A 24,288-nucleotide genomic window follows, 5' to 3' on the forward strand; every position below is an offset into this window, starting at 1 on the left:
ATAAATATTACCGCGGTTTCTTTCATCCCATACCGAATAGATTTATACGTGACAATGCACCTTTCCAAATTCTAATCTGATTCACTTAAATATCATAATCTATTAATTGACATCTATCGCGATTTTTTAAACTTTTCATTCATCGATTACGTTTGATTTTTGCTTTTAAAATTAAATGTCAAAATTTTGAGCTTTTCAGAGTGCAATAGTTTTATATTATTGTATTTTCGAATCTTTGTGTTTATTTTTTTTGTATTTTATATGGCAAATGTCCTATATTTTTCACAGCTTGCATTGCGATTTCCTTGGACTTTAAACAAATTGTGAAAAATTGTAGGATATAAGAAACTATTAATTAATTGTTACATAGATCCTTTTTTTATCTCAAGATAGTAATTCCTATATATATCCGGCACTTATTCGCTTAGCAGCACAAGGTTGCAATAACGGTATATTTTTCTGCAGATGTCCATTAAAACGTTAAAAAAATAAAAATTATCTATTTTAGAATTTAAAATTAGAATCTAGAATGTTTGAATGCTCAAAATTAACAATCATTTCAGAATTGTTTTCTTCTCGATATAAAATGATAAAAATCATCGCCCATCCTTTTTTAGATAGGTACGCAACGTGTTTGAAAGCATTGCGACCGGAGTCAGAATGCAAAAGTACACTCACTAATTTTTTTTTTTTAAGTGCGTTGAAAAAAATAAACTTTTACCGTAATCGCTGCCGCAATCAATGCCGCCTTCTTTGTTCGCTGACTCGGGTATTCCGCGCAAAACCAGTTCTCGAGTTAGTACTTTGCTTAGACTCGGACGCGCGCGTCAGGTTGCGGCGGCGGCACCGCGTCATGAAACTCGTACTCGTGAAAAGCGGCGTACGATAGAAAAACATTATGTTAATAATCACGCCGTGGAAGGTTGCGGAGGTAGTGAAAGGTATGTCGCGCCGTTGCGCTGTTAAAGAAAAAAAAAAAAACCGATGAGAGACGCGTGAGGACACCCCTTTGCGACATCAATCTGCTTGCGGAGGAAAAACTTTCGCGAAAGAAAAATTTCATTGTACTTTTTTTATTGCTCCTTATTTGTTTGATAAAAAATTGTTAATTCTTTTATGCAATATTGCACGCTCTTGTTCGTCTCTCGAAATAAATCAAAGACAAAAAGTTAAAAAAAATATTTCTTGATGACGCACACATACACACATATGCTAATTATATATACTTAAAAAATAAATATAATTTAAAAAGGTAAATATATCTTAAAAAAAATTTTGACACTAACGAATGAGGTGCATATTGTAAGATTAATAATGCAGACTTAAGTTCTTTGAACTTTTCGATCAAGGAACCTTTGAGTCCTCACTCTCCGTCCTGCTTTGGGTTCCTTGGTCTCGAGTTCCGTATAATAATAACTACAGGTAGTTTGCAGGTAGTCTTCGAGGATGGGCGAAGAAGGGCGAAAGAGAAGAAGAAGAGAAGGAAGAAAGGAGGTGGAGAATTGCGGGATAAAAATAGCATACTGTCGCAAAATAAAAACTAATGATGCGAACCTGCAGAATGACGATCCCGAGAGCCAGACTCGCCGAGCAGGGAGGGGAGCCAGAAAGAGAAGAAGCACAAGGAGCAGTGGAAAAAGATCGCCGTCTAAAAGGAAGATCAGGAAGATTCGCCACTGGACGAGGAAGAGGCGCGGAGAAGACGTTCTCCTGTGTCCCAATGGAATGTGATACCTGTAATACACAGCATTGGATGAAATACGCGCAAATATAATAAATTTTCGCACCATTATTATATTTCAATATATATACTGAATCAAAAGGCACAAACTTCGATTCAAATTTTAATTATAGCTCTTTCGCGGAATCCGCCGCTCAGCAACTCTATAATTAAAGTAATAAACATTTAGCAAATTTCACATTTTACAACAGTTATCACATATAATTAAAATAAGGGGATAATAAATCTTGATTGAGGGGATAATGGAAAGTCAGAAATATATGTAATGCATCTTAGGGTTCGAAGCTACATTCAAACAGATCAATCGCCAACTCTTCGATTTGGGATTCTTAAAAATCCTGAAAAGTCGGAGAAGATACATTTAACGTATATTCCTAGAATTAAATTTTCACGATTATGTGCAAAGTTCTAGTCTTCTTTGGAAGTCGGTGGGCAGCACGACTGGTGGGAGCCGAGCAAGCGGTGGTTGTGTACGCGGTGGAAGAAATCTCCCACCCTCTCGCGGTGATCGCGCGGGCTGGATCACGCTACTCGACCTGTCTCCACCTTGTAGTCTCTCCGCGGTATACCTCTGTGCTCTGTGGTAGCTCAGATAAAAGTCGCCTTTGCCAGACCAGCGAGTCAACCAGCCAGCCGGTCAGCCAGCTAGCCGGTCAGTTAGCTAGACAGCCAACTCGAAGAGAACAATCCTTACCGTGCATACCGTACGTATACACCGTGGTGCACATTGTGGTGCACACCGGTCTTATAATGGCGCGGCGCGGTGACCGTTTTGGTACGATAAAAGTCGAGGGCAGCCTTCGGGTGTTCCTGCGCCGGTTTGAGAAGAGCTGAGGGAAAAAGAAGAGGGAGAGGAACGGGTTCTCCGGTGCCAGTGGGCAGTCTAGTCGAAGGCACAGGATGATAGCGAACGTCCGATGAGCATCCTGTTTCCCGTTGCCCTCCTGCCTGAAAGAGCGAGAGAGAAAGAACAAGTCCTTCGCGGGTGATTAAGCTACCGCCACTTCCATCCTTCCTCAACCACCACCACAGCGAGAAGAAAAGATGTCGAAACAAGAGGAAATCTCCACCAGGTCAGTGCATGATTATTGTTATTACATTCGGATGAACTGCTTAGACAAATAATGGTCTTTTTAATGAGCTATGATTTTCAAATTGCGAATTTCTTACCATAATAAATAAGTATCCCGCATTTCCTAATATTCTAATATTCCAGTATTCCGCATCTTCTAGTATTCCGTATACTTCAATATAATTGACTTAATTTTTATCGTTGAGATTCTGGATCTTCAAACTTTCGCTATTTCGCTCTTATGCTGCTTATGTTTATGTACGTCAATTGTTAGCTCTGGGGAGTCTGTTTCAATCATCTGAAAAACCAAACTTATATTAGAACAGATAAATATATTTCGAACTATAATACATTTAAACTTTGTAAAAATCGAAATGAGAGAATTTACAAACATTTTAATATCATTTAGATATCATTAAATGTCATTTAAATGTCATTAAATGTCATTTATGTTGAACTAAATGTCATTTATGTTGAATTAAAAATATTTTCTGTTATCAAAGGTGAAAAAGAGATAAAGCACGCACGAAATAATAAGAAATAAAAGAAAGAGGATATTTGTGCTTAAATCGCTGGTTATTATTCGCTAATTATTACAATCTTCTCATTTGATATATGAGTGTGTGTGTTAACACTCTTTGTATAAAAAACAAAAATTAATAATATTTAGACGTTTTGATCAGTAATTTAATCATCTTCAGTAACACAGGAAATTCGTAAAAAAGTCACAGTCATTCGCAATTGTTTGTTCTTGACAACTCAAATTTATTCCACAATGTAGACCTATTACATACTTCTTATTAGCAGTCTCATATGACTATTAAACGGTCTTTTTTAAAGAATTTCCTGCGTTACTGAAGATGATCAAATTACTGATCGAAACGTCTAAATATTGTTAATTTTTGTTTTCTATATGAAAATTGTTAACACACTCATGTATCAAATGAGAAGATTGTAATAATTAGCGAATAACCAGCTGTTTAAGCACGAATATCCTCTTTCTTTTATTTGTTAATATTTTCTGTTATATTCGTCTGTTTTATACAAAGCAAATATAAATTAAAAATGTTATAAAAGTAACACTTTTATGTGCTTGTTATTTGGAAATATTCGAAAATCATAACATATCAATAGAATCACAGATTTACATTCGCTGTATTAAACTTGGAAAAGTTCAAATTTTATTCACAACATAAAAAGGATGTTAGATTAGTTGACCAGTGTTATTAGAGTGTGGTAACCTTGTGTATTGCGTGTCTCTTTCACGTCATGCAATCTTCTATACCGATTTTGAATCCAGACAGAAACATATGTTACTGTTCATAAATCTGTTACAATTTCTGCATGATATTGTTGTCATTGTGCTCTTGTATTTCCGCCAGCTATATACACTTGAGAAATGAATAGGTCTGAATGAGTACGCCGGAGCTACCATTAGAGCTGCAATTGTTCGTGCGATATGTTGTGAAGTTTCCGATAATTACAAACGTTTCGACCCTGAAGACAAAGTTGAGAAACGTTTGTAAGAACGATTGTGTTTGGCACTAATAAACCTTATATATCGATATTATTTTTTTATATTCAAGAGTTAATTTCACTTTAGAATTAGTGTAAAGTTATAATAATAAATGAAATTGTACATATACTCTGTATAGTATGATAGCTTTCGAGAAAAAGCACGAAAGTTTTACTGCTATCTATATAACACATACAGCATCGTTTAAAATTAATTTCGTAGAAATATATAAAAACAGAAATTTTTTACAATTGCAAAATTATAATATTATAAGAAGTGGTTAAGGCGGAGGCAAAGAAAGCGAAGGGAAGAAAAGCGAGAGTCGTTCCTGATCAGTTTGTAGTGATGTTGCGCATACAATTAATAGCTTTATATAAACGCAACGCAAAGAATACGTAATGCATACCTTTAAACTTTGCCAAGAACAACACGCGTTGTTTAGAATCGACATTTCATGCGTGCTTGAATTCTCTATCTTTTTTTAACTATGACATAGACAAAATAGATTTATAAATAAATACTGTTCTTATAACTTGATATTCATTCTTTTCGATCAATTTCTTCAAGACAAAAAAAATCTGAAAATCGTTTATCGTTTATCAATAATGAAACGTATCGCGAGCAATGCTAGATTGTACCACATAAAATTATCGATATTCTATTAATTGACAATTGATCGTGATTAGTAAAGTTGACATAAAGTATATTTTTGATTGTGCTATAAATAATTTATAAAGATATTGTTCTCTTCAATTTTCTTTGATAAATAAGCTACTTTTATTATTATTAATTTTTCCATAGAGATAAACAATATCTACAAAATACAAGAATAAACAGCATTTATAAAGTGCAAATTTTTATATGAATTTTAATCGGAACATAATGCATTCGATCTTTCGGACTTCTATTAACGAGAGAGTTATTCGATAATTATTCGAAAAGAAATAAAACACTTTTCAATCGAGAAGCAGTAATAGCAGGATTTAAATAATTTATACAATCTTAAAATGTCAAATTTAAGAAAACGGAATATGTTATCCAGTATTCAGTTGAAAAGAAAGTATTCACCGTGCATATTTTGATTGAAAGATCAAACTTAATTTTGTCAAAAATATAGCGTTTTAATATGTCAAGTTGATACAAGTACAACCCAATATAACATGTGTAATTAATCCTTTATAAAGGACGAATACCGGTTAACACTTGAGCGTGTGCGTATATATCTATCCGTTACCTTCGTATCAGGATGTGATTCTCCTTTCTGATTCTGTTTACGGATATTAATTCATCGTAATGCTTCAAGGCGTTCGGACGCTAACGAGCTTGTCATTTATTATTGCCAAGATGCGATTTGCTTACACGCTATCTCACGTATACCACGGCGACAAGGCGCCTGAAACTTAATAAATATATAGAGGCCGGGTTGTGATGTTTGTGTGCGAAGCTCGTAAAGCGATATGAAATAAATATTCAAGTAATATTTAGGCGTAAAATTGTTTAATGTCATTAAATAACGGCCTTTGCTATTTGCGGCACATCGTGGCGCCACGGCTGGTTTTTCTGAATGAATGTTGGGCTATACTTATACGAAGTAAAGTATCTTGAGAATTTCTTGCGCTGTTGTGCCATAATAAACGCTATTTATTGCAAAACAGGCAACTGTGTAACTTGTTCATTAAATGATATTTTACTCGCAGTGGTTTATAAGAAAACTTATAACTTTCTTTATAATAAAATTTAATCACGCAGCAAGTAGAGCGTAATGCATCGGAGTTATAAATACAACTTCGGCGATAAATTAATTTTGATTATGCAAGATTATAATGCAGACAGATATGCCACTAATAACGTAATTTTTAAATAAAAAGCGTTCTTTTTACTATTAATTGCTAATAATTCAATAGTTTCACTAATTATCTTTAAAAATAAAATTGTTCGTTTGATTTTGTCATAGAAATAAATTTCTAGAATATTATGCTACAATTTTTTATATAAATAAACTGCGAAATAAATGATTAAATGTGTGATGATATAGAGTTTAGTATGTAAACAGCATTGTGCTTGTACTCGACACAATTTTGAAAAGTCTTTTATCATTGAAACCACTGTTGCTTTAGAAGTTGAGCAAATATCATTCAAGGATGCTATTATGAGATCAGTTCATTTGTCTTAACAAGGAGATAGTATTTTTGGAATGCAGGACAACCTCTTTGTCAGCTATGGCGAGTGAAAAATAACTACTTGAGCGATTCTCCTTCAAGGCAATCTTTTTTTTTTATAGGAAGATAGTTACAAGGTTAAATATATTCTAATTAGTTAGATTAAACGATGAATATGTAAATAGGAAACTGACTACAAATCTAAAAAATTTTTTGAAAGTTATTTTTTTGGCAACATTAACCTTTAGAGAGCGATGATACATATACATTTTCGGCCTTAGGAATGCATTAAAAGAACCGGTTTTGTATTCATTTCGCAGAGTCCGATCATGATTATTAATTTTTCATCACTGAAGATATACATGCTAAAGTATACATCAGGAAGATGTATCTTAGAAAAAAGAATGCCAAAATACCCCTGATTTTACTTCGCTATTTATAGAAATCATGCCAACTATTTTGCTTAACCGCTTTACATTTTTGTTTCACATAAACAGCGCTTTCTAAAATATTTTATGATATTCTCCTGCTCAGTTATTTAGCATGTGCACGTGTATTTATACTGCGATGCCTACTACACTATATTCATAAGAAAGATCTGGAGAATTTTAATTCCGCGGAATCATGTGTGCCTTGTGCGGAGCGGAGAACAGCGCGGCGATTCCGATCGGCATGCTCACAATTGCGTTCGAGCGTTTTACGCGCGCGTAGTAAATAAAATCATTCATAGTAACTAGAGGCGTGGTACCTGTGAGCGGCGTGCCTACTTGTTGCACAGTGTTACCTGTAGAATCGTGTGGTCGATTACGGGACTTTTCTCACCGTTGCGCCGTTTACTACCGGCGCGACGTTTGCCTCGCCATAAAGTCGCAGATATGCAAACGCAAATGACCCTCGAGACGCAAGTTAGCGAGCCTTGCTCCGCACTAAAAATTAAAGACAATCAAAGAATTAATTAATTGAAATTACTTATTGAAAAATTCAATTCTTGTAAAATAAAGCTTACAAAATTATGAACGTTTTAAATAACTCCTTAAGAGAATCTTTGATTTGTAAAAAGAAATAAAAATATTTTTCACTGTTTTGTTAAGCTTTCACTAAACTCTCGCTAAGTTTCATTTTATTACATTGTCGTCGTTTGCAAAAATTTCTCTGCCACATAAAATATCTGTTACATAGTTCTTTTTGCTTTTACTTTTTTCTGTTAAATCTTTATCAAATATCAAACCTAGACGTTTTTAATCATTTTTAGCTAAATGATCGGGTAGATACGAAACGTGACGAAAGGTTGAAATCTAAAAGCCACGTAATAGTCACAATTCTAAATTAATAGCTGCGCGCCACGCGCGAGCCGGATCACGCGTGTGTAGCACGCGGTATATCCATCAAGAACGAGTTGGTTGGGAACGACATGTGTGGCGGAACATGACGTGTCCGTCATCAAGATGCTAATTAATATCACAAAGATACAAATCGGGACGAGACATCAGTATGAGTGCCGCTAAATGTTTTATTTTTGCTATTTGTTATTTTCGCATTCGTACCGGTACGTTAAACGCTTTAAAGACCGCTTTCAAGGAAGACGCTAACATAAGAGTCAGAGTTGATCATTAAAATCTATGGTTCTAAAACGGGCAGAACAATGAGTATAAAACATTTTCATAAAGTTTCACGGATTGTAATAATTTTTACAAGAATCTTCTTTTAATGTATTTCAAATCTCAAGTTAAATCCACGTCCTCGTGGCTTCCCATGTGTGCTTTCTACTAATTTGTGGAAGGATAAAACGACAATCGTAAGAATCCTGTTCAACGACTTTCATCATGTATCATTTTTGTACATTAAATATGTAGGTTTCCGATGTGTTTATCTGTTTGTACAAAGCAAGCTCGTTCATACATTTCTTTTGGTCTATCAGTTCTCTCTTTCACATGCGATCGCAATAGATCGTATTCGAAAATGAAAGTGTTTCATCTTGTCATCCATCTTGGCAGAGAGCAACTAGAAAAAGATATATGTATATCTCTATTCTCTAAATCGCGACGCACTTCCATTTTTAATCTTTCAGATATATTCCCGGCGTTTATAATTAGAAACAAATCGCGGGCAATATTTAGAACTCGTCGCACGTAGATGCAAGCAAGAGTTTTTCTCTCTGGCGTTCACGTACGCGATCGTGAATGGTAACCGAAACACGTTTACGTTTACGGTTCCAATGAACGCGTGTTCCAATGAAAATTGTACGTATTCCGTGTGTGCGCAGGTGAACGCGCAATGCTGTCGCATGCGGTCGAGTGTGAAAAGAAAATTCTTCTGCGAAAGTGTACGGTTAATAGCGGACAATCGCGAAGAGGAAATGCGTTATTTGTCGCTCGTTTGCGCTGTCACGCAAAATAGATTTTATGATAAACATCGTTTAATTTTATAATGATAAAAAAAATAAATAAAAAAGCATATTTCACTTGTAAAGTAATAAGATAATCCGTAGTCCTATAAAATGTGAATAAAGATTTCATCGTTGTCGATTTTTCTATCACGCTGTTATGAAAGAGTATAATCGCGCCAAGGACACGAGCTGAGGCTGATCTATCCTTTAATACCCGATAATGATCTTTCTCTTACCTTCGCGACGACGGCAGAAAATGTCTATTATAATCTACGCGTAACAACGTTTCCTTTGAATGTTTACAGCCAAGAATCGCGCGGGACTTGTGCACGGCCTCGTTGCGCCGCAGTAGAAAACATGCCGACGAAGAAGGCGAGGAAGACGAAAATGGTCCCGCCGGACGGCGGATGGGGCTGGGTGGTCCTCTTCTCCGCCCTTATTGTTAACTTCCTCATCCCGGGCACCGTTAAATCCTTCGGCGTGCTCTTCGTCGAGTTTCTGCACGTTTTCAAGGCGTCCTCCACAGCGGCCTCCTGGATGCCGGCGTTGTGCTATTTTCTGTACAGCTCGTTAGGTAAGCAGCTCTGCAAAATAATTTAAACCGCTAAATCGAATGCTCCATTTAGATTTTTATAATTCGAACTTATATATTATTAATATTGTAAATTAAATCATTTCTAATAAATTTCTATTTTTGCAAAAAACTTTGCCAACAAAATTTCTCTCATCTTCTAAACGTTATATAAACTTCAGTATATTGAATGTGAAAGAAATATTGAATGCAAAAAATATGACAGAATGCGTATTTTTCATAAAAATGTAATGTGAAATGTTTCGCAGGTCCTTTATCAAGTATCCTGTCGACCAAGTACTCTTATAGGACAGTGACCCTCATCGGCGGTACCTTTGCGGCCAGCGGGATGATGCTAAGCTATTTCGCCAATTCGGTTACTTATCTTTACGTCAGGTAGGATTGACGTTTGAGATAGTCATAAGTGATAGACAAACATAGTGTTTAACAACTCCGGCTTTAATCATTGCGAGGAAATGTTACCGAAAACGTTGTGTAACGAAGATTAAAGATCTCACAGATTTAAGACTCTTGCACAGATTTAAGTATATTACACAATTCTTGTAAAGAGAGAAACAGACGGATAGTATATTTAATTATCTAATACTTAATGTACACATAATGTACATTAAAGTGCTGCATATGACTTTCTTATGAGAGAATATAAAGATTTTAAATTTTAGTTCTATACGTTTCTTATACGTATAATATGACGTATAATTCTTCAAGAATAAAAAAATAACAGAAAAAGAATTTTTTTCTATTATTTTTTTGTTTTTAAATTTTAATTTTACAAATTAAATTAAAATTCTAATTTTATTTTTTAAAATTAAAATTTTAATTTTAAGAATTAAAATTTTGTAAAAATAAAAGTTGACTTTTCTATGCGTAGTTACGGACTAATGGTCGGGATCGGCGCTGGATTGTCATTTCCACCGACGGTTTACATTGTTACGCAGTACTTCGAAAAATTACGGGGGTTAGCAACCGGTTTATGCATTTCTGGCAGTGCAATCGGCACTATAGTGCTACCGCCATTACTGCAATATCTGTTGGACTGCTTCGGATACAGGTAATTCATTAAAAAATTATCCATCTGACAATCGCTATTTGAAAAGACACAGAGGGACAATAAATATGAATTATTCAGATGTTCTTCTCCGGTTCGAACAAGAACAAGCACCAGATATCTATTCTGCCGGAGCGCAAAAGACTTTATATAGTTCCAACTGCTTTCGAGAGGCGGAAAATAGAAGTTCTCTGAAGCGGTTCGAGAACACACTGCGAAGCGGCTTGGGAAGCCACAAGACACAAAACCTTTCGCAAATCTTCGCCGAAATCTTCGTTGCAGGAAAGGTCTTGTAGACGTCTCTCACGATGGAACCTCGTCATCCATTCGGAAATTTTTATTTCTGCAATTTTCTGTGCGTTCAGTAATATGAACTAAAAAAATGCATGCTATAATAAACAGGATATAACATTTATCATGAGTATAAATATGCTAATATGTTATGTCTTGGATTTATTCCTTTTGCTTTTAAATTATGGATGTTCTGACAGTGATAGATTATTGATTCATTATAAAGAAATAAAATTATAAATCAGTTATATGATAAAATACTAATTATCAATCTTATACGAAAGGCACATTACATAATATATACGTGAATACTGCAGGTAACATATCAGGATTTTTCATTTGCTACGAAAAATCTAGCCTGATCAAAATGCAAAATAAAATTCTAAAAATATGCTATCATATTAAAGATATTACATCTGGCCATTTTTATATCCCAAAGTAATAATAATAAACAATAAATAACAATTAAATTGCAACTGTCTTTTCGAACCGTTCCAGAGCGCTTCTAATCGCATATGCGGTTTTTCAAAAAGCCAACAAGACAACAAAGCATCTCTAAACATTAACTACATTCCATTAATTTTCAACAATATTTTATCAGTAGTGTGTCTCAAAAAAGAATTACAATTCTAATGTATGCAATTTTGTAAATCTTTTTAAAAATTTTCAACATTTTTAAAATGATTATACAACAAACTCTCTTGAAAAGGTCACAATGCTTTATTTATTCGATATGCCATCGAATAAATATATAATAAATTTTAATAAAATCACATCTGAGTCTAAAAATAAATTGAAGCTTTACCCAAACTATTTTTTACTTTTTGAAAATAAAGCTGGATGTGCATACCTTACTTAAATCAGGTTTTGCTATCATATTCCAGAGGAGCGGTGCTCATCATGGGCGCGATCACGCTGAACACACTAGTCTGCGGTTTTCTGTACCATCCGGTCGAGGAGCACATGAAGATCGTGCCTCTAGATGAAGGTATCGACAATGAAGCATTGACTCTCGATGAGTCTACGGAGGCCGGCAAAGGGGAGTCGGCTGAAAAACCAGAAAGCAATTTCAAAATTGGCTCGAGTCTTCCAGCTGCTCCGGGCGACGATGACAAACAAGTGCGCAAGCTCTCGGAACTTTTGCACAACGTGGTGCTGGAATCAACCAACGAAAAAGTGTGCTACGAATCTGAAAGGAAACTGAGCTATGAGAAGAATGATGAAAAAGCTAACACGATTCTAAGATTGCGTCCTAACGTGATCAAGGAAGATCCGATTTCACAGGCGGAAGAGGATGTCTCGCGGGAGTGCAGTCCAAATGTGAACGAGATCTGTATGACGGCCCGTTCAAGTCTCGCAAAAGAAGACGACGACGGTTCGGACAGCGGTGCGCGGAATTTATCGCGCCGCGGCAGCGTTGCTTCCAACGAGAATAAGTGCGATTTTTCGAAGATCGCGGAGAATCCGAAGGACGAGAGTAACAGAAGGTACGTCGAGGAGCCTAAGCGGGACGACGCGCTCTCCAGGTCGTCGGCGAAGGCGTCGAAGCTCGAGAACGCCGAGAAGGCATGCTTCTTCGATCTGAGTGTGCTGAGGGATCCTATTTACCTGGTGATCCTGATCTCCAATTCCACGTCGGCCATCAGCAACACGAATTTCATGATACTGTTGCCGTCCTATGCGATTGCCGAGGGCTTCGACAAGCACTCGTCCGCTCTGCTGCTGTCCATCGTCTCCGCGTTGGATCTGGTCGGCAGGATCAGCGGCGCGTCCTTGTCCGACATCGATTTCATGCCAAAGTATTATTACTTCGTGGTCGGCCTCGGCACCAGCGGAATCGCCCTGGCGTTGCTGCCTATGGCGACCAGCTATACCATGCTGTCGTTCTTCTGCGGTCTCTTCGGCCTGTCGTCCGGCATGTACATCGGCATCACGACGGTCATCCTGGCGGATATGCTAGGCACCGAGAAGCTCAGCTCGTCCTACGGAATATCGTTGTTCGTCAATGGCGTCCTGCAGCTCGTCGGCCCGCCCGTTTGCGGCGTCATCTTCGAGAACGTGCTCTCGTACAAACCGATCTTCCTCGCCTTCGGAATCATCCTAATCCTCGGCACCGCGCTTTGGGGTGCAGTGCCGATTATCAACAGAAAAAATAAAAAGGACGTAGAAGCGATATAAAATTAAATCGAAGGATGCGTCGAGGAAGATCTCGATAAACCGATTTAAATGAGTGCCTTGCAGTAGTCTTTTGGGACTTTTACAAAATGGACTCTCAAGCGTTCTTAACGTACTTAGATTGTAAGACAATGAACATTCGAGTCGTGTTCTAGACTCTCGCAAATTTTATACATCTATATTTTTTGTACTCTAGGAAAACTCGCAAAATTCTAATAATGCCGAACTTCTTTAGTCGCGCAGAACTTCCGTGTATATAGTTATCTGCACAGCAGATATTTATCACGAGTGTTGCTCGATTTACGCCATTATTACGTAAGATTGTTACATGAACTGTCATGTAAGGAAGGCTTGTATAAACTGAATAGCTGTCGCTAAAAATAGAACCGATAATTTTGTATTTTATTAGAAATGTGTGATGCTTAATAAAAGGAATGGTCAAACATTTCTAAATATCATTCATTAGTAGAACAGATACATGTGTCGCTAATGAATTTTACTATTCTAAAAAAATATACATTTTATAGAAATTTTTGTTGAGAAAATGAACAAAGATTGCATATTCCAATATAAGGTGCTGTTATGTAACGTTTTCAGTAATTTTTATCAATTTTTTACCTAATACTGAAGAATATGCACTCTAAAAATTCACATTTTTAAGGTACATGTGTCTGAGTACATCTATACATGGTACTGAGTATCTATTGGTTTCTACGAGCCTTTTGTGCAATATAAAGCAATTATATCAAGCAATATTGCTTGGTTCATAGTCTTAACATAAGTTTATTGTTGAAAATAATTAATACTGCCAGTAACAAAATCATATCATCGAGAGGTATCTATAATAAATCTTATATATAACGATACGAAAAATTTTAGGAGTTAACGTAGACAAGGGCATACCATACGTGTTATAAGAGTTCCGTTAAACGACTTTGTGCCAAAGTGATCAGGAAAGTTTCTAGTGGTTCAAACCGCGTTAACACTCAGTTAGACATCCGTTAGCTATAAATCACGTAATGGCAATAAATATCCAATTATTACTAAATAATAATGATAGTTGAATAGTCCGAAAATAACGATATAATATAACCATAATTATATTGTTATAGATCTTGTGGACTATAATGTAATCATATATATATATAGTTTAATACTTTAATAGATTGATAATAGACTGAAATTACCTCTTTTATCAAGACTTCATCTGTAGCGAGAATTCCATTAATTAAACTTTTGATAGAAGTCTTAAATATAATATGAAATGTAAATCTTTCTATATAATAGGAGTTTAAAATTTTTTCCAATTGCAATTCCCGTCGCAGCGTTCCCGAAAGGGCGATAAACTGAAAACTTCAGTATGTATGGAGACACAAAATATAGCTACAATTTGGCAGCAATAAATTTTTTCCAGTATTTTCTTTTTCTCAGTTCCACTTTACTTTCCAAATATCCGAATTGTGTATCTCAATTAGCGTGTATATTATAAAAGCTCTATCGATCCTTTTTATTTGCGTAATTTAAACTGAAATAAGGACATAACTGAAAAAAAAATTCTTTAATTATTTCTGGGACCAAATAGGAAATGTCATTGTAATGGGAGAAATATTTTAAATAAGACAAGTAATAATTACCTTTTTCTAGTTTGGTTTTATTGTAATCCACTTAATTCGAGGATGTCTTTGACAGAAGTTTTGTGTGTTGAATGTGAATATAACGATGTAACTTGAAGAAAAGCAAGAATGAGGACAAAGAGATATCTCTTTTTATAAATAATCTCGTTCGAAATTTGGGCAATGCTGAGATTATTTGCGTAAAGCTATATGCAAAATATATTTCTGTACATGTATGTGTGCGTATGTCTTTTGCTCAATTCTCCTGCTTCAATTGTTGAAAATACATGATCTTTGATCTATCCCGATTATACAATTAACATTTGCGTTATAGAATTTGCATTATTCTAACATTTCTATTTTCTCAGTGTTTGCTAATTAATTTCATATATCCGATACATTTCACGAGTTAAGAAAATGCGTTATTTACATGCATTATTTATATTTGTTAGATTGCCCAAAAATATGCTGCAATGTAGAATGCATTTCGTAATAAAATAACAGTGTACATGTATACAATAAAAGATTCAATCCCTAACGGCAATATTCTTGAAATAAGTTTCTCTTAGCAAGAATTTGATTGCATGCTATCTTTTTATAGTTCTTAGATCTTCAATGTTAAAAATTTAAATAGCTATCCTTCACGAATCAATTGTCTTTTAAAAAAATCTATGATTTAAAATTGGTGATGAAATCGTAATTGTGTAAAATTTATAAATAACAAATGCGAAATATTGTAGATATAAGAAAAATTGATCTATAATAAATCCTTTACTCTAAAGTATTCGAAAAGCGTACGTTATCCTTGGATAACTTTTTAAGTAATTCTAATTTTTATATAATTATTTATATAAAATATTTTGTTAAGTGAATCAGATAAAGTTACCGTAAGATAAAGTCCAAATAAAAAACATTCTTTTGAAAATTTCCTTCCTAGTTTTGTGCACTTTTTGACGGAGACAAAAAACAGAAAAGGTAGCAAGTAGAGACTTAAAATTATCATAGATGCTAGAAACTGGCAGGTTACGAAGTTGTTGTGTCCCTTCGAACTGAAGTAAAAGAGACGATAGAACGAATGCCTTTTACAGAAGTCTAAAAACAAAATCGTTCTTATTAATATAATTAATTATGATAATTATTCTAAAAAAATTACTTTTTAAAGTTTGTAACTTTTTACTCTAACAAATTACAATTATTTCGTAATTATAATATTAATAAACATAGCAATAAAAGCAAAAATATTTATTATAAACTTTTTTAACTGATCAACTATATAGTAAAAATTTATGCAGTATAGAAAACATTTATATTATCACTAACAATAGATTTTAACAATAGATTTTAAATTATACAATATGAAGTAAATATGTATCACATACTCACCTTCTTTTTGGAACCATTAAGAAAGTCCTTATACATTTCTGAACGTAAATATCTTGAATAACTGTCACTCTTCATCAGATGATATACATGCGCCTAGAAAATAATAATATAGTTAGAATTATGTATAAAATTATATTTTTAATAATTAATTTGCGAAAAACTAATAAAACTTAATCGTGTAATATTGAGAAAAAAAAATGCTCAAGACAACTATTTTAAACAACTTGATCCGAATAGTTCTGCATCTCATCTTTATGATAAAAAATTAGATAAATTTGATACTTTTTATAAAATTTTAACTTTTTTTAATGTGTTGAAAAATAAATTAAATTCATACTGCAGCAACGTCGAAGCACCATCGATCCGAATTTTCTAGATTCTTTTTGGTTATCTCGTAAGATCGAGAATCGACATTGATAGGACAACTGGCGTCCGTGTCCAAAAATTCATGCCATATCTCGTCGACTTTTATCTGGACGTCTTTCTGTGGTAAAGTTTTCAATTCCTGAACGGTTTCCCAAAATCTGCACATGCAAAATCAACTCGTAGGGCAAAAGTTTGTCCCAGTGACACAATGCCGCCAAGCGGTAAAAATGAGACAAATTCTTTGTTTTATTAAAAAATGAGATCAAATATCCAATATATGCATAGATAAATACGCGTGTAAAATAGAATAATATAACAATAAGATTTGTGAAATTTATTATACATACTTGAGATTTTCGCCGCTAAATTCCTTATCTAAAAAGCGTATAAATTGCTCTCTACCAACAGGATCCTGCAAGAGTTCTTGAAGACTAAATGCCCACCTCTTGACTCTTCTTACGGATATTTCTTTCCTACACATCAAATATCCGTAAAATACACATAGCACCGTTTTGTTGAAATTTGCTGAATATCGTGTAAATTTTTGTCTCAGTGTCGCTATAATATACATACGCTAATTTTTCCTGCTCCCACATTTCCGGGTTGTCGGTTATCCATGGATTTGTAAGCTCGGGTTGGGTGAAAAAGGGATCGTATTCCATATACTGCTCGAAGTATCCAATCAATCTGAAAATATAGCATATTGATTAGCTTATACACATTTAATAGTCTAAATAAATATATTATATTGAACACAGTTAAATTGAAACGGGCACTTTTACTCTCGTTCTTTGACGGGCACAATAGAGTTAAATCTCAAATAACTTTAATAAACGTTAATAGAAAAGTGCCGAGATACATTCTTTGCTTCGCTTCGTTAAAACAGAATTCTATTGACATACGCTTCGGCTACTTTCGAGACTTTGATGACGGGCTTATCCAATCTTTCTTTCAGGGTCTCGATCTCTTTCTGCAAAAATTCTATCGATGAGGTCGCATTCGATTCCATAGATGGCGATATTCTGCCACCCGCGACCCCCAGATGCAAATGCTTACTTGGTTGTACAGACTTGTAGCTGCGGCAAGCCTTCTTAATGTCCAATTCCGTAGTGTTCACGCATCCGGGCTGAAATTTAATGTATACATAATAATAAAAAATCCACACTAAATTTAAGGATTTATTGCAGCAGATTTTTATTTTTTTTTAATAAAAATTTTTGATTATTTGTTATTCAAGAATTGTGTCTCGGCATTTAGTAAAAAAAAAATAAATGCAAGAGTATTAGTCTCTTGTGTATTCTAATATAAAAAGTTACCATTGGCCGATGTACATCCCAGAAGGCTCTCTCCTGACTATCCAAAACTTTTCTTTCCAATTTATCTCTTTTCTTGTCTACTTTGCTTTGCGCTTCCGCCTGCATAAAAATAAATTCCCATTTTCGCGAAAACATCTTTTGCAATCTAGCCAAGTTCTCCGCCTCGTAGTCCGCCAATTCCAATCGCGTTTTGTTCTGCATCGTCCTTTTGCATAAATAGACAGCTGTAACATTTAATGTAGTACGCACCAACGGATGTATCGTAATACAGCTATCAAAGTAATAAATATAAAAATATAAATCATTCTTTATAAAAAGTTAATAAGTTAAAGTCTTTTTTAATCAATTCTGTTTAAATAAAACTAACAAGAAGTAATTTAAGAACAATTTTTACATTTGCAATTTATACAAATTACACAAATGGCAATATTAATATTTTTTTTGTACCATAATCGGTGTTCTCAGGTTCCCAACAGTTTGATGGCCAAAAGTAGGGCGTTTGAAACCTGTAGAATGTGTTGTCATTTTTTACGGTAAGGCAGTGGTCGTCGATAGGAAAAAAATATCCATGGGATGCCATAAGATGAGCCACATGAAGAGCCTCTGAAAAATCAATATACATGTTATATTATTTATCATATTAATTAATAGATTATTAAATAAATAGGTTTTTACAATAAGAATTAATATATTGTACATCAAAAATTAGTCTTACCTTGATCATCTATGTCCATGCTTTTCATCATCCATGCTATAAGATCTGTGCCTGAAAAAATAAATCGAATATAATTATTAATCGTGAATTTTTAATTGAGATTTTATTATGCGACATAGAAGTTAAATATTATTTAAAAAATTAACATATATATAAAAATATTTTTTTTTTGTGTTAAAAGAAAAGCTGTTTCTGTACCTGTAAAAACAGACGGCGTCTTCGTCATGAAAGTCTTGACTGTTTTTACAGGAACACCAGTAAATTCGTCCAACATCTTTTCCACGATCGATTCCATCTAAAAAAAAATAGAGTACAATTATTTTAAATAACACAAATATCTAAAAATTAAAAGTAATAGTATTGAAGAGAAATTTCTCCAAATCCTTTTTGCATGCCAATGTTAAATCTCTTGAATTTGTTTTCTGGTGTATGTTGCACACACTTCATTATTTATAGTTTTTTTATTTGCAATATTACCTTTTTATAGACAAGGTAATTAGGAGTGTCTTCGGCGCAGGAGGCAGTGACGTTGTACGTGGGAGTGTTGGGCGATAAATCGGGAGACTCGCTCGTACGATTATCCTCGTTCTTTTTATCCGCTTCTTCGGTAGGCTCGGATGCCTTTTTGCTACTGCTGCTGCTATTTTTTTCCGCTGGTTTTCGGCGGCAAGCCGATTTTTCGGAGTTCATAGTTACCATATCCACTCTACGAGATACAACGCTCCTGCACAATTAAATATAGTGTTGCAATAAACGCAAACAGATTAAACATATAATTATGTATAAGTCGTAATCAATTAAGTTTTTCTTATTAAATTATTTTTCAATAAATATTGGGATAATCAAAAGATTCGAGTTTTTCGATAAAAATGAAAGGAAAATCCGAAACTTTTTGATCAATTCAATATTATAATTAATATATTCCTTATATTAATAATATATCAATTTTGGTCCTGTTGTACAGTATCCGGCACAATATATCGTTTCTTGAAACACACGATACCGTAAGTAATTCTCGACATATCTTAATATATTCTTGCGCAATTTTTCTCGCGTGAGTAAAGTTTCCGCAACATCGATCCAATGACCAATTATCTATATAATTATAATGTGGAATATGTTGTATATAAATTTAATAAATTAATTTCTACTAATAAAATTTTTAAATTGACTTCAATTTTTTTTGAATCAATATTGTTCACTGATACATGAAATAGTATTTTACCGTGTAAGTAATCTCAGGTAGCTTAAAATTGTCCATCGCGTAACAGAAGTGCTTGACGGGCAGAAAAAAAGAGTAGACAGCGATAGGAAACGTCAATCATGTGTCAATCTTGAATAACACGCTAGACAGAAATGTGAAAAAGTAAAAATAAGTTAAAAACAATTTACGTACATCTGCAATATACTTTGTTATAAATTATCAAGAAAACAAAGATAATTTGAGATCGATACGCCTCTTCGTGCGCACCTTGAAGACTTACCTCAATTATAACACCTTGACCCGTCGTTCCGCTCTCAAATCATGCAAAATTCACGCGCTGTCTAGCACGAAACTTATTGACACGTCCCTCATTGTATCCATAAACACTGTAAAAAATTCACACAATATGCTTCTGCGTCAAAATATTCTCAGGGAAGAGTGACAGCGATCAATGAGAGTATATCGAGTTTACAGCATCCGGCTCGAGAGTACAAGTGTCGCGCGAGCAACCCCTTCACTACGCGTCACTGCGCGAAACTCTCTCCTCGCAGAATAACAAACGATCCCCATACTTGCACTCGAGACCGATCGCAGAATCCTTTGGCCTGTCTGAGCGAACGTGAAACGTTCTCCGAGCGTTCAAGTTCATATCTCATCGAGAAGAGGCGACGCGGGCTAATTATCGACTTCCCTATCTCGGATGATAAACTCGGCGCGGAAAGATCGGTCGCATTTATGACATACTCGCATCTTTCGACGGCTCGCGTGCTGACTCGTGCGAAGATCGAGTCAAGATAGTAGGGGGTAAAGGCGCGCGCGCGCGCGCATCTTTCATGACTACGCAGCGGTTTGTGTTTTTTAAGGGCACGCGTTATAGCGTTTTCGATTATACAGGATTTGAACGACCCAGGGTTGGTTAATGACGTCATTGCAACCTCTCCACCAATGAAAGACTTGCATTTATAGTAAAATAGTGATTGATCAACCCTGGGTCGTTCAAATCCTGTATAATCGAAAACGCTATTAGTTTGACGGTTCGTGCTGGGGTTGCAAGTGCGCAGGTTTCGACTGTCGCTTGTCCTCGCGCCAGGGTGAAGATCGAAATCCCGTCGATGTGCGATGGCGGGAACGGCAGTCGATAAATGAGACGCGGCTGCGCGCCACGCCAAAGTGCAATGTCGTCTCGATGCCGCGAGGAACGTGTGTCCTGTTGAAAGCTTGAATTTTTTTTAATCCCTCTACCAGAGAAATTTATACATGTACTCTATACAAATAAATAAAAGAATTAATCAAAAGTTTTACAATGTTTTTTTATATATTATATATTTAAGAAGTGACGTTCATGTATTTATATTCAATAAGAAACACGAAATATATTACCAAATTTTACTTCTCTCCAACATACTGAACATAAGCACGTAAGGATTAAACACAGCGTCTCAAATTAAGATAATTTATTGCGTATAATTTATTATGTAAACAATTTCCTCCCTTTGCTCTATAATAAAATGTTTATATTACATTCTTTTGCTACATTGCGCTATTATTGTAAAGCGCTTAATCTTTTTTAGCGTCTGTTGATTTTGCTGTCGATTGGTTTTCCTGAAACATATAAACGATGGAAAATAAGTATATCGTTATAAATATCATAAAATGCAAATTAACATAGTACAAACAAAATTAGCACACAAGCAAGGAAGTAAAACTCTCAACCAAAAGTATAAAGTGGGAAAGAATTGAGACAGACACCTAAGTTTGTTTGCATCTAAATCAACTTCTTTGAGCATCTGTATTTTCATCTGCTGAAGGCGCGGATGGTATTTCAATTATCGACTCTGAGGGTTTTTCGGCATTGTAATGAAATGTTACAGAACGGGCATCTTTCATTTTGTCTTCATCATCATTTGCATGGGCTAATGTATAGAATGCATTTTTTAAGAAAGATACTCGCGACAATATTGTCTATATAATTATGATAAAATGTTGCAAATTTCACAAATCTTAAGAATAATTATTTTAGAAATATTTTACATTATTAATAAAGATACTCGCGACAATATTATATATCAGCGTTGACGATGTAACAGAACTGAAAAACTCTATGGCTGCTTTAAATAACACACACAACTTGAAAACAATAAAATTCTTCAAATAATTTCACAGCTTTCCATCAGAAAAGATTGTCACAAACTTCGACAACGCTGCAATATATTAAATTTTGACAAATTTACAGTATACAGATAATGTCTCATTCTCAAATCTAAAATTGCAGTTTGATCTTATCGAATCATCTACAAGTGTGTTAATCAACTTAGATATTTGCTATAAACAAAACTTTAGAATTGCATAGCATTTTAATTAGTTAATGAAAGTGGAAAATTCTAATGACACATTTCTCCAATGCATTTTTAGAACTAAATAAAAGTTAAATCAAGTGTAAGAGAGGGACGATGCAATGCAGGAATTTCTTCGTTGCATCCTACCTCCTTGCTACCACTTAAAGATGTATACGCGTTCTGGGCAAAACTACCAACAGCGGTAGCCACTGCCGAACCTGTATCAATCGTTAAGTCTAAAAATTCCGAAAAAGATGTTGGAGTTTTTAGTTTTGGTAATTCCGGCAATGCGATTTCCAGCTGTCGATTGTCACCGGGTTTGACTGAAATTATTTATAATAAAGTATGAACCATCAATATGCCTATGAATCACTTTCAAACCATTGAAGATTACAATATGTTATATCTATTATTTTATACACATAATAACACATGCATGTCAACATTCTTTAGCTTTCTTCTTAGCTGCTAATTTTTATATATGTCTATATCTATTTATTCAAAATTAATATACTAAAGATAATAAAATAGATTCATTACCGCCATAAATAAAGTTATAGCCGACTTTTATATAATGTTTCGCTACATCAATTCCTTCTTCTGCCTTTTTAGGATAGCAGAGAGCTCCCACAGTAGCAGCACCAGTAGTAGTATATACTACTCGCTTGAATGTGCGTCCTCTCAGTCCAAGTACTAATCCAGCCAATCCACCAATAGCGATAGCACCCATTCGTGGCATGACATTACTTTCCTCACGAAGATAATCTACAAGAGCTGCAAAAAATAATTATGTTATTATCAATACATTAAACTATATGTAATATGTTTTACATATATGTATCTTACTTCTACTGTGTTCGAAACCAGTGTCAATGGTATCGGAGACAACACCAGTATAATGTTGATACTCTGACACAATTGCTTGAACAGACTTGCGAATTTTTGATATATTTTGTTCTAAAGCCGAGGGTGGACAGTCTTTGCTGTTATACAAAATTAATTATACATATATTATACAATAATACACTAATTATATAAAATAAGTTTTATATATATATATACTCATTTTATATCATACACTTTATCACAAAATTAAATGGTTCTTGTGAATTAACTTCCTGCTTATGCAGATATAATAAGATAGTTATAGTTGGAATTACTTGTGCTTTACCATGGAATCTGTTTAGAGTAATCATCTTCAAAGGAATAAATAGGTAATTCAGATGGTCGAATTAAATTTTTGACCGTTGAGTCTGTGCTAAGAGCTGGCATACTATCTTGCGATAGATTTGCTGGTTTTACCGCAGGTACTGCTGCTGCTGCTGCACACAATCCGCACGGCATCAAAATTTTCTTGAAAAACTTGACATAAATGGTATATTTAACATATTATATAAAATATGACTATAATAAACATGATGTAAGTTTGTAGTCATATTCACCATTTTTCCGAGCGTGAAAGTTTGTTTCATAAATTATCGATTCTGTGATGTTATTATGCTTTGTTATACATTAAGTAACAAATTATACAAAAAATCATAAACTTTCATGAAATTATTAAACAATTTTATGAACAGACATATTAGCAGAAGACGTAACCATACTAGAACCAACCATATTGACAGATAAAAGCTAAGATAACTCGATATCTAGAGATACTCTCCACTCGCCATAATTACTCCAAACAAAATTCCAGCAATATTTTGGAATAGATTTAAAAAAAAATGAATTTTTGTGCTTACTTGAAATATATCGGCCTTATTATAAAAATGATATATACTTCTATAAAACATTAAATATTTTCAAAAGTATTGTGTGAATATAAACAAATGCTTAATGCATTGACATAATACAAATCGAAAATTGGCATCGCCATCTGCAAAAATTTTCAGCGCAAAAAAACAAAGAAAGATTTCTTTGTATAAAATTTCTATTTACATAAGTTTTAAATATTATTTTATAATTGATATTACGTGAATTATAAATGTAAACTGTAATTTTCTCAAACACGCTATCTAAATTAAAAAATTCAATACTTAAATACTCCACATGTAGTTTCATGTTAAAATTGACAATAATATCTTTTGTGAAAATTGTTTAGCATATTTAATTCATACCTTAATACCAGTTCTTCCTAATTCTACCAAAGAGCCCGGTTGATAATCGTCACAATGATGTACAGGTTCTCTACAAGTTATATCTCTACCGAATATGTTTCCAATAGTAAATTCTAGGATTTTGTGTAAAACATCGTTCATATCGTCGTGTTTCGGGATACTGGATATCAAATCATGGAATACAATTTTTCTATGTATGGCTAAGATTCAAATGTCTTGTTGAATTTCTTGTATTACATGCTTGTATTAAAATTGTTT

The 24,288-nt window shown here is 34.3% G+C and overlaps 3 protein-coding genes and 1 long non-coding RNA gene across 9 annotated transcripts; 1 reads left to right on the top strand and 3 right to left on the bottom strand.

Annotated features, from left to right (window-relative positions):
• Window positions 1-1,602: 1,602 nt before the first annotated feature.
• Window positions 1,603-12,537, bottom strand: LOC105679753 (uncharacterized). 3 transcript variants are annotated; one of them, XR_010891739.1, is made up of 7 exons: window positions 11,656-11,793; window positions 9,111-9,458; window positions 5,564-7,414; window positions 4,736-4,907; window positions 4,055-4,310; window positions 2,912-3,111; window positions 1,603-1,734 (listed from the first exon to the last, which is right to left on the bottom strand). It is a non-coding gene; the product is annotated as an uncharacterized lncRNA (long non-coding RNA). The 3 variants fall into 3 exon arrangements; XR_010891737.1 differs by lacking the exon at window positions 1,603-1,734 and having other exon boundaries at window positions 2,808-3,111; window positions 5,564-5,728; window positions 7,237-7,414; XR_010891738.1 differs by lacking the exons at window positions 1,603-1,734; window positions 11,656-11,793 and adding an exon at window positions 12,414-12,537 and having other exon boundaries at window positions 2,808-3,111.
• Window positions 2,674-15,137, top strand: LOC105679747 (monocarboxylate transporter 12-like). Its single transcript, XM_012379974.2, has 5 exons — window positions 2,674-2,814; window positions 9,180-9,448; window positions 9,715-9,841; window positions 10,338-10,517; window positions 11,690-15,137. Exons 1-5 carry the CDS (start codon window positions 2,786-2,788, stop codon window positions 12,981-12,983), a joined length of 1,899 nt encoding a protein of 632 aa, XP_012235397.1. The 5' UTR covers window positions 2,674-2,785; the 3' UTR covers window positions 12,984-15,137.
• RSG7 (Regulator of G-protein signaling 7) lies at window positions 14,611-20,456 on the bottom strand. Of its 3 annotated transcripts, none has more exons than XM_067361192.1 (13): window positions 19,858-20,456; window positions 19,599-19,719; window positions 18,851-19,097; window positions 18,572-18,668; window positions 18,374-18,424; window positions 18,106-18,261; window positions 17,659-17,882; window positions 17,245-17,468; window positions 16,916-17,029; window positions 16,690-16,815; window positions 16,314-16,500; window positions 15,977-16,069; window positions 14,611-15,685 (listed from the first exon to the last, which is right to left on the bottom strand). In XM_067361192.1, the coding sequence occupies exons 3-13, from the start codon at window positions 19,070-19,072 to the stop codon at window positions 15,617-15,619; spliced, it is 1,563 nt and encodes a 520-aa protein (XP_067217293.1). In that variant the 5' UTR covers window positions 19,073-19,097; window positions 19,599-19,719; window positions 19,858-20,456; the 3' UTR covers window positions 14,611-15,616. The 3 variants fall into 3 exon arrangements, with proteins under 3 accessions (XP_067217293.1, XP_067217294.1, XP_067217295.1); XM_067361193.1 differs by having other exon boundaries at window positions 14,616-15,685; window positions 18,851-19,468; XM_067361194.1 differs by lacking the exon at window positions 19,599-19,719 and having other exon boundaries at window positions 14,616-15,685.
• A 560-nt stretch (window positions 20,457-21,016) lies between these two features.
• Mic26-27 (MICOS subunit 26/27) lies at window positions 21,017-24,273 on the bottom strand. Of its 2 annotated transcripts, none has more exons than XM_067361248.1 (6): window positions 24,031-24,273; window positions 23,085-23,275; window positions 22,760-22,896; window positions 22,454-22,687; window positions 22,061-22,236; window positions 21,017-21,179 (listed from the first exon to the last, which is right to left on the bottom strand). In XM_067361248.1, the coding sequence occupies exons 1-6, from the start codon at window positions 24,169-24,171 to the stop codon at window positions 21,135-21,137; spliced, it is 924 nt and encodes a 307-aa protein (XP_067217349.1). In that variant the 5' UTR covers window positions 24,172-24,273; the 3' UTR covers window positions 21,017-21,134. The 2 variants fall into 2 exon arrangements, with proteins under 2 accessions (XP_067217349.1, XP_012235405.1); XM_012379982.2 differs by lacking the exon at window positions 24,031-24,273 and adding an exon at window positions 23,356-23,565.
• Window positions 24,274-24,288: the final 15 nt, after the last annotated feature.

This window comes from Linepithema humile, chromosome 1 (assembly GCF_040581485.1).
Source record: "Linepithema humile isolate Giens D197 chromosome 1, Lhum_UNIL_v1.0, whole genome shotgun sequence".
Classification (NCBI taxonomy): Eukaryota; Metazoa; Arthropoda; class Insecta; order Hymenoptera; family Formicidae; genus Linepithema; species Linepithema humile.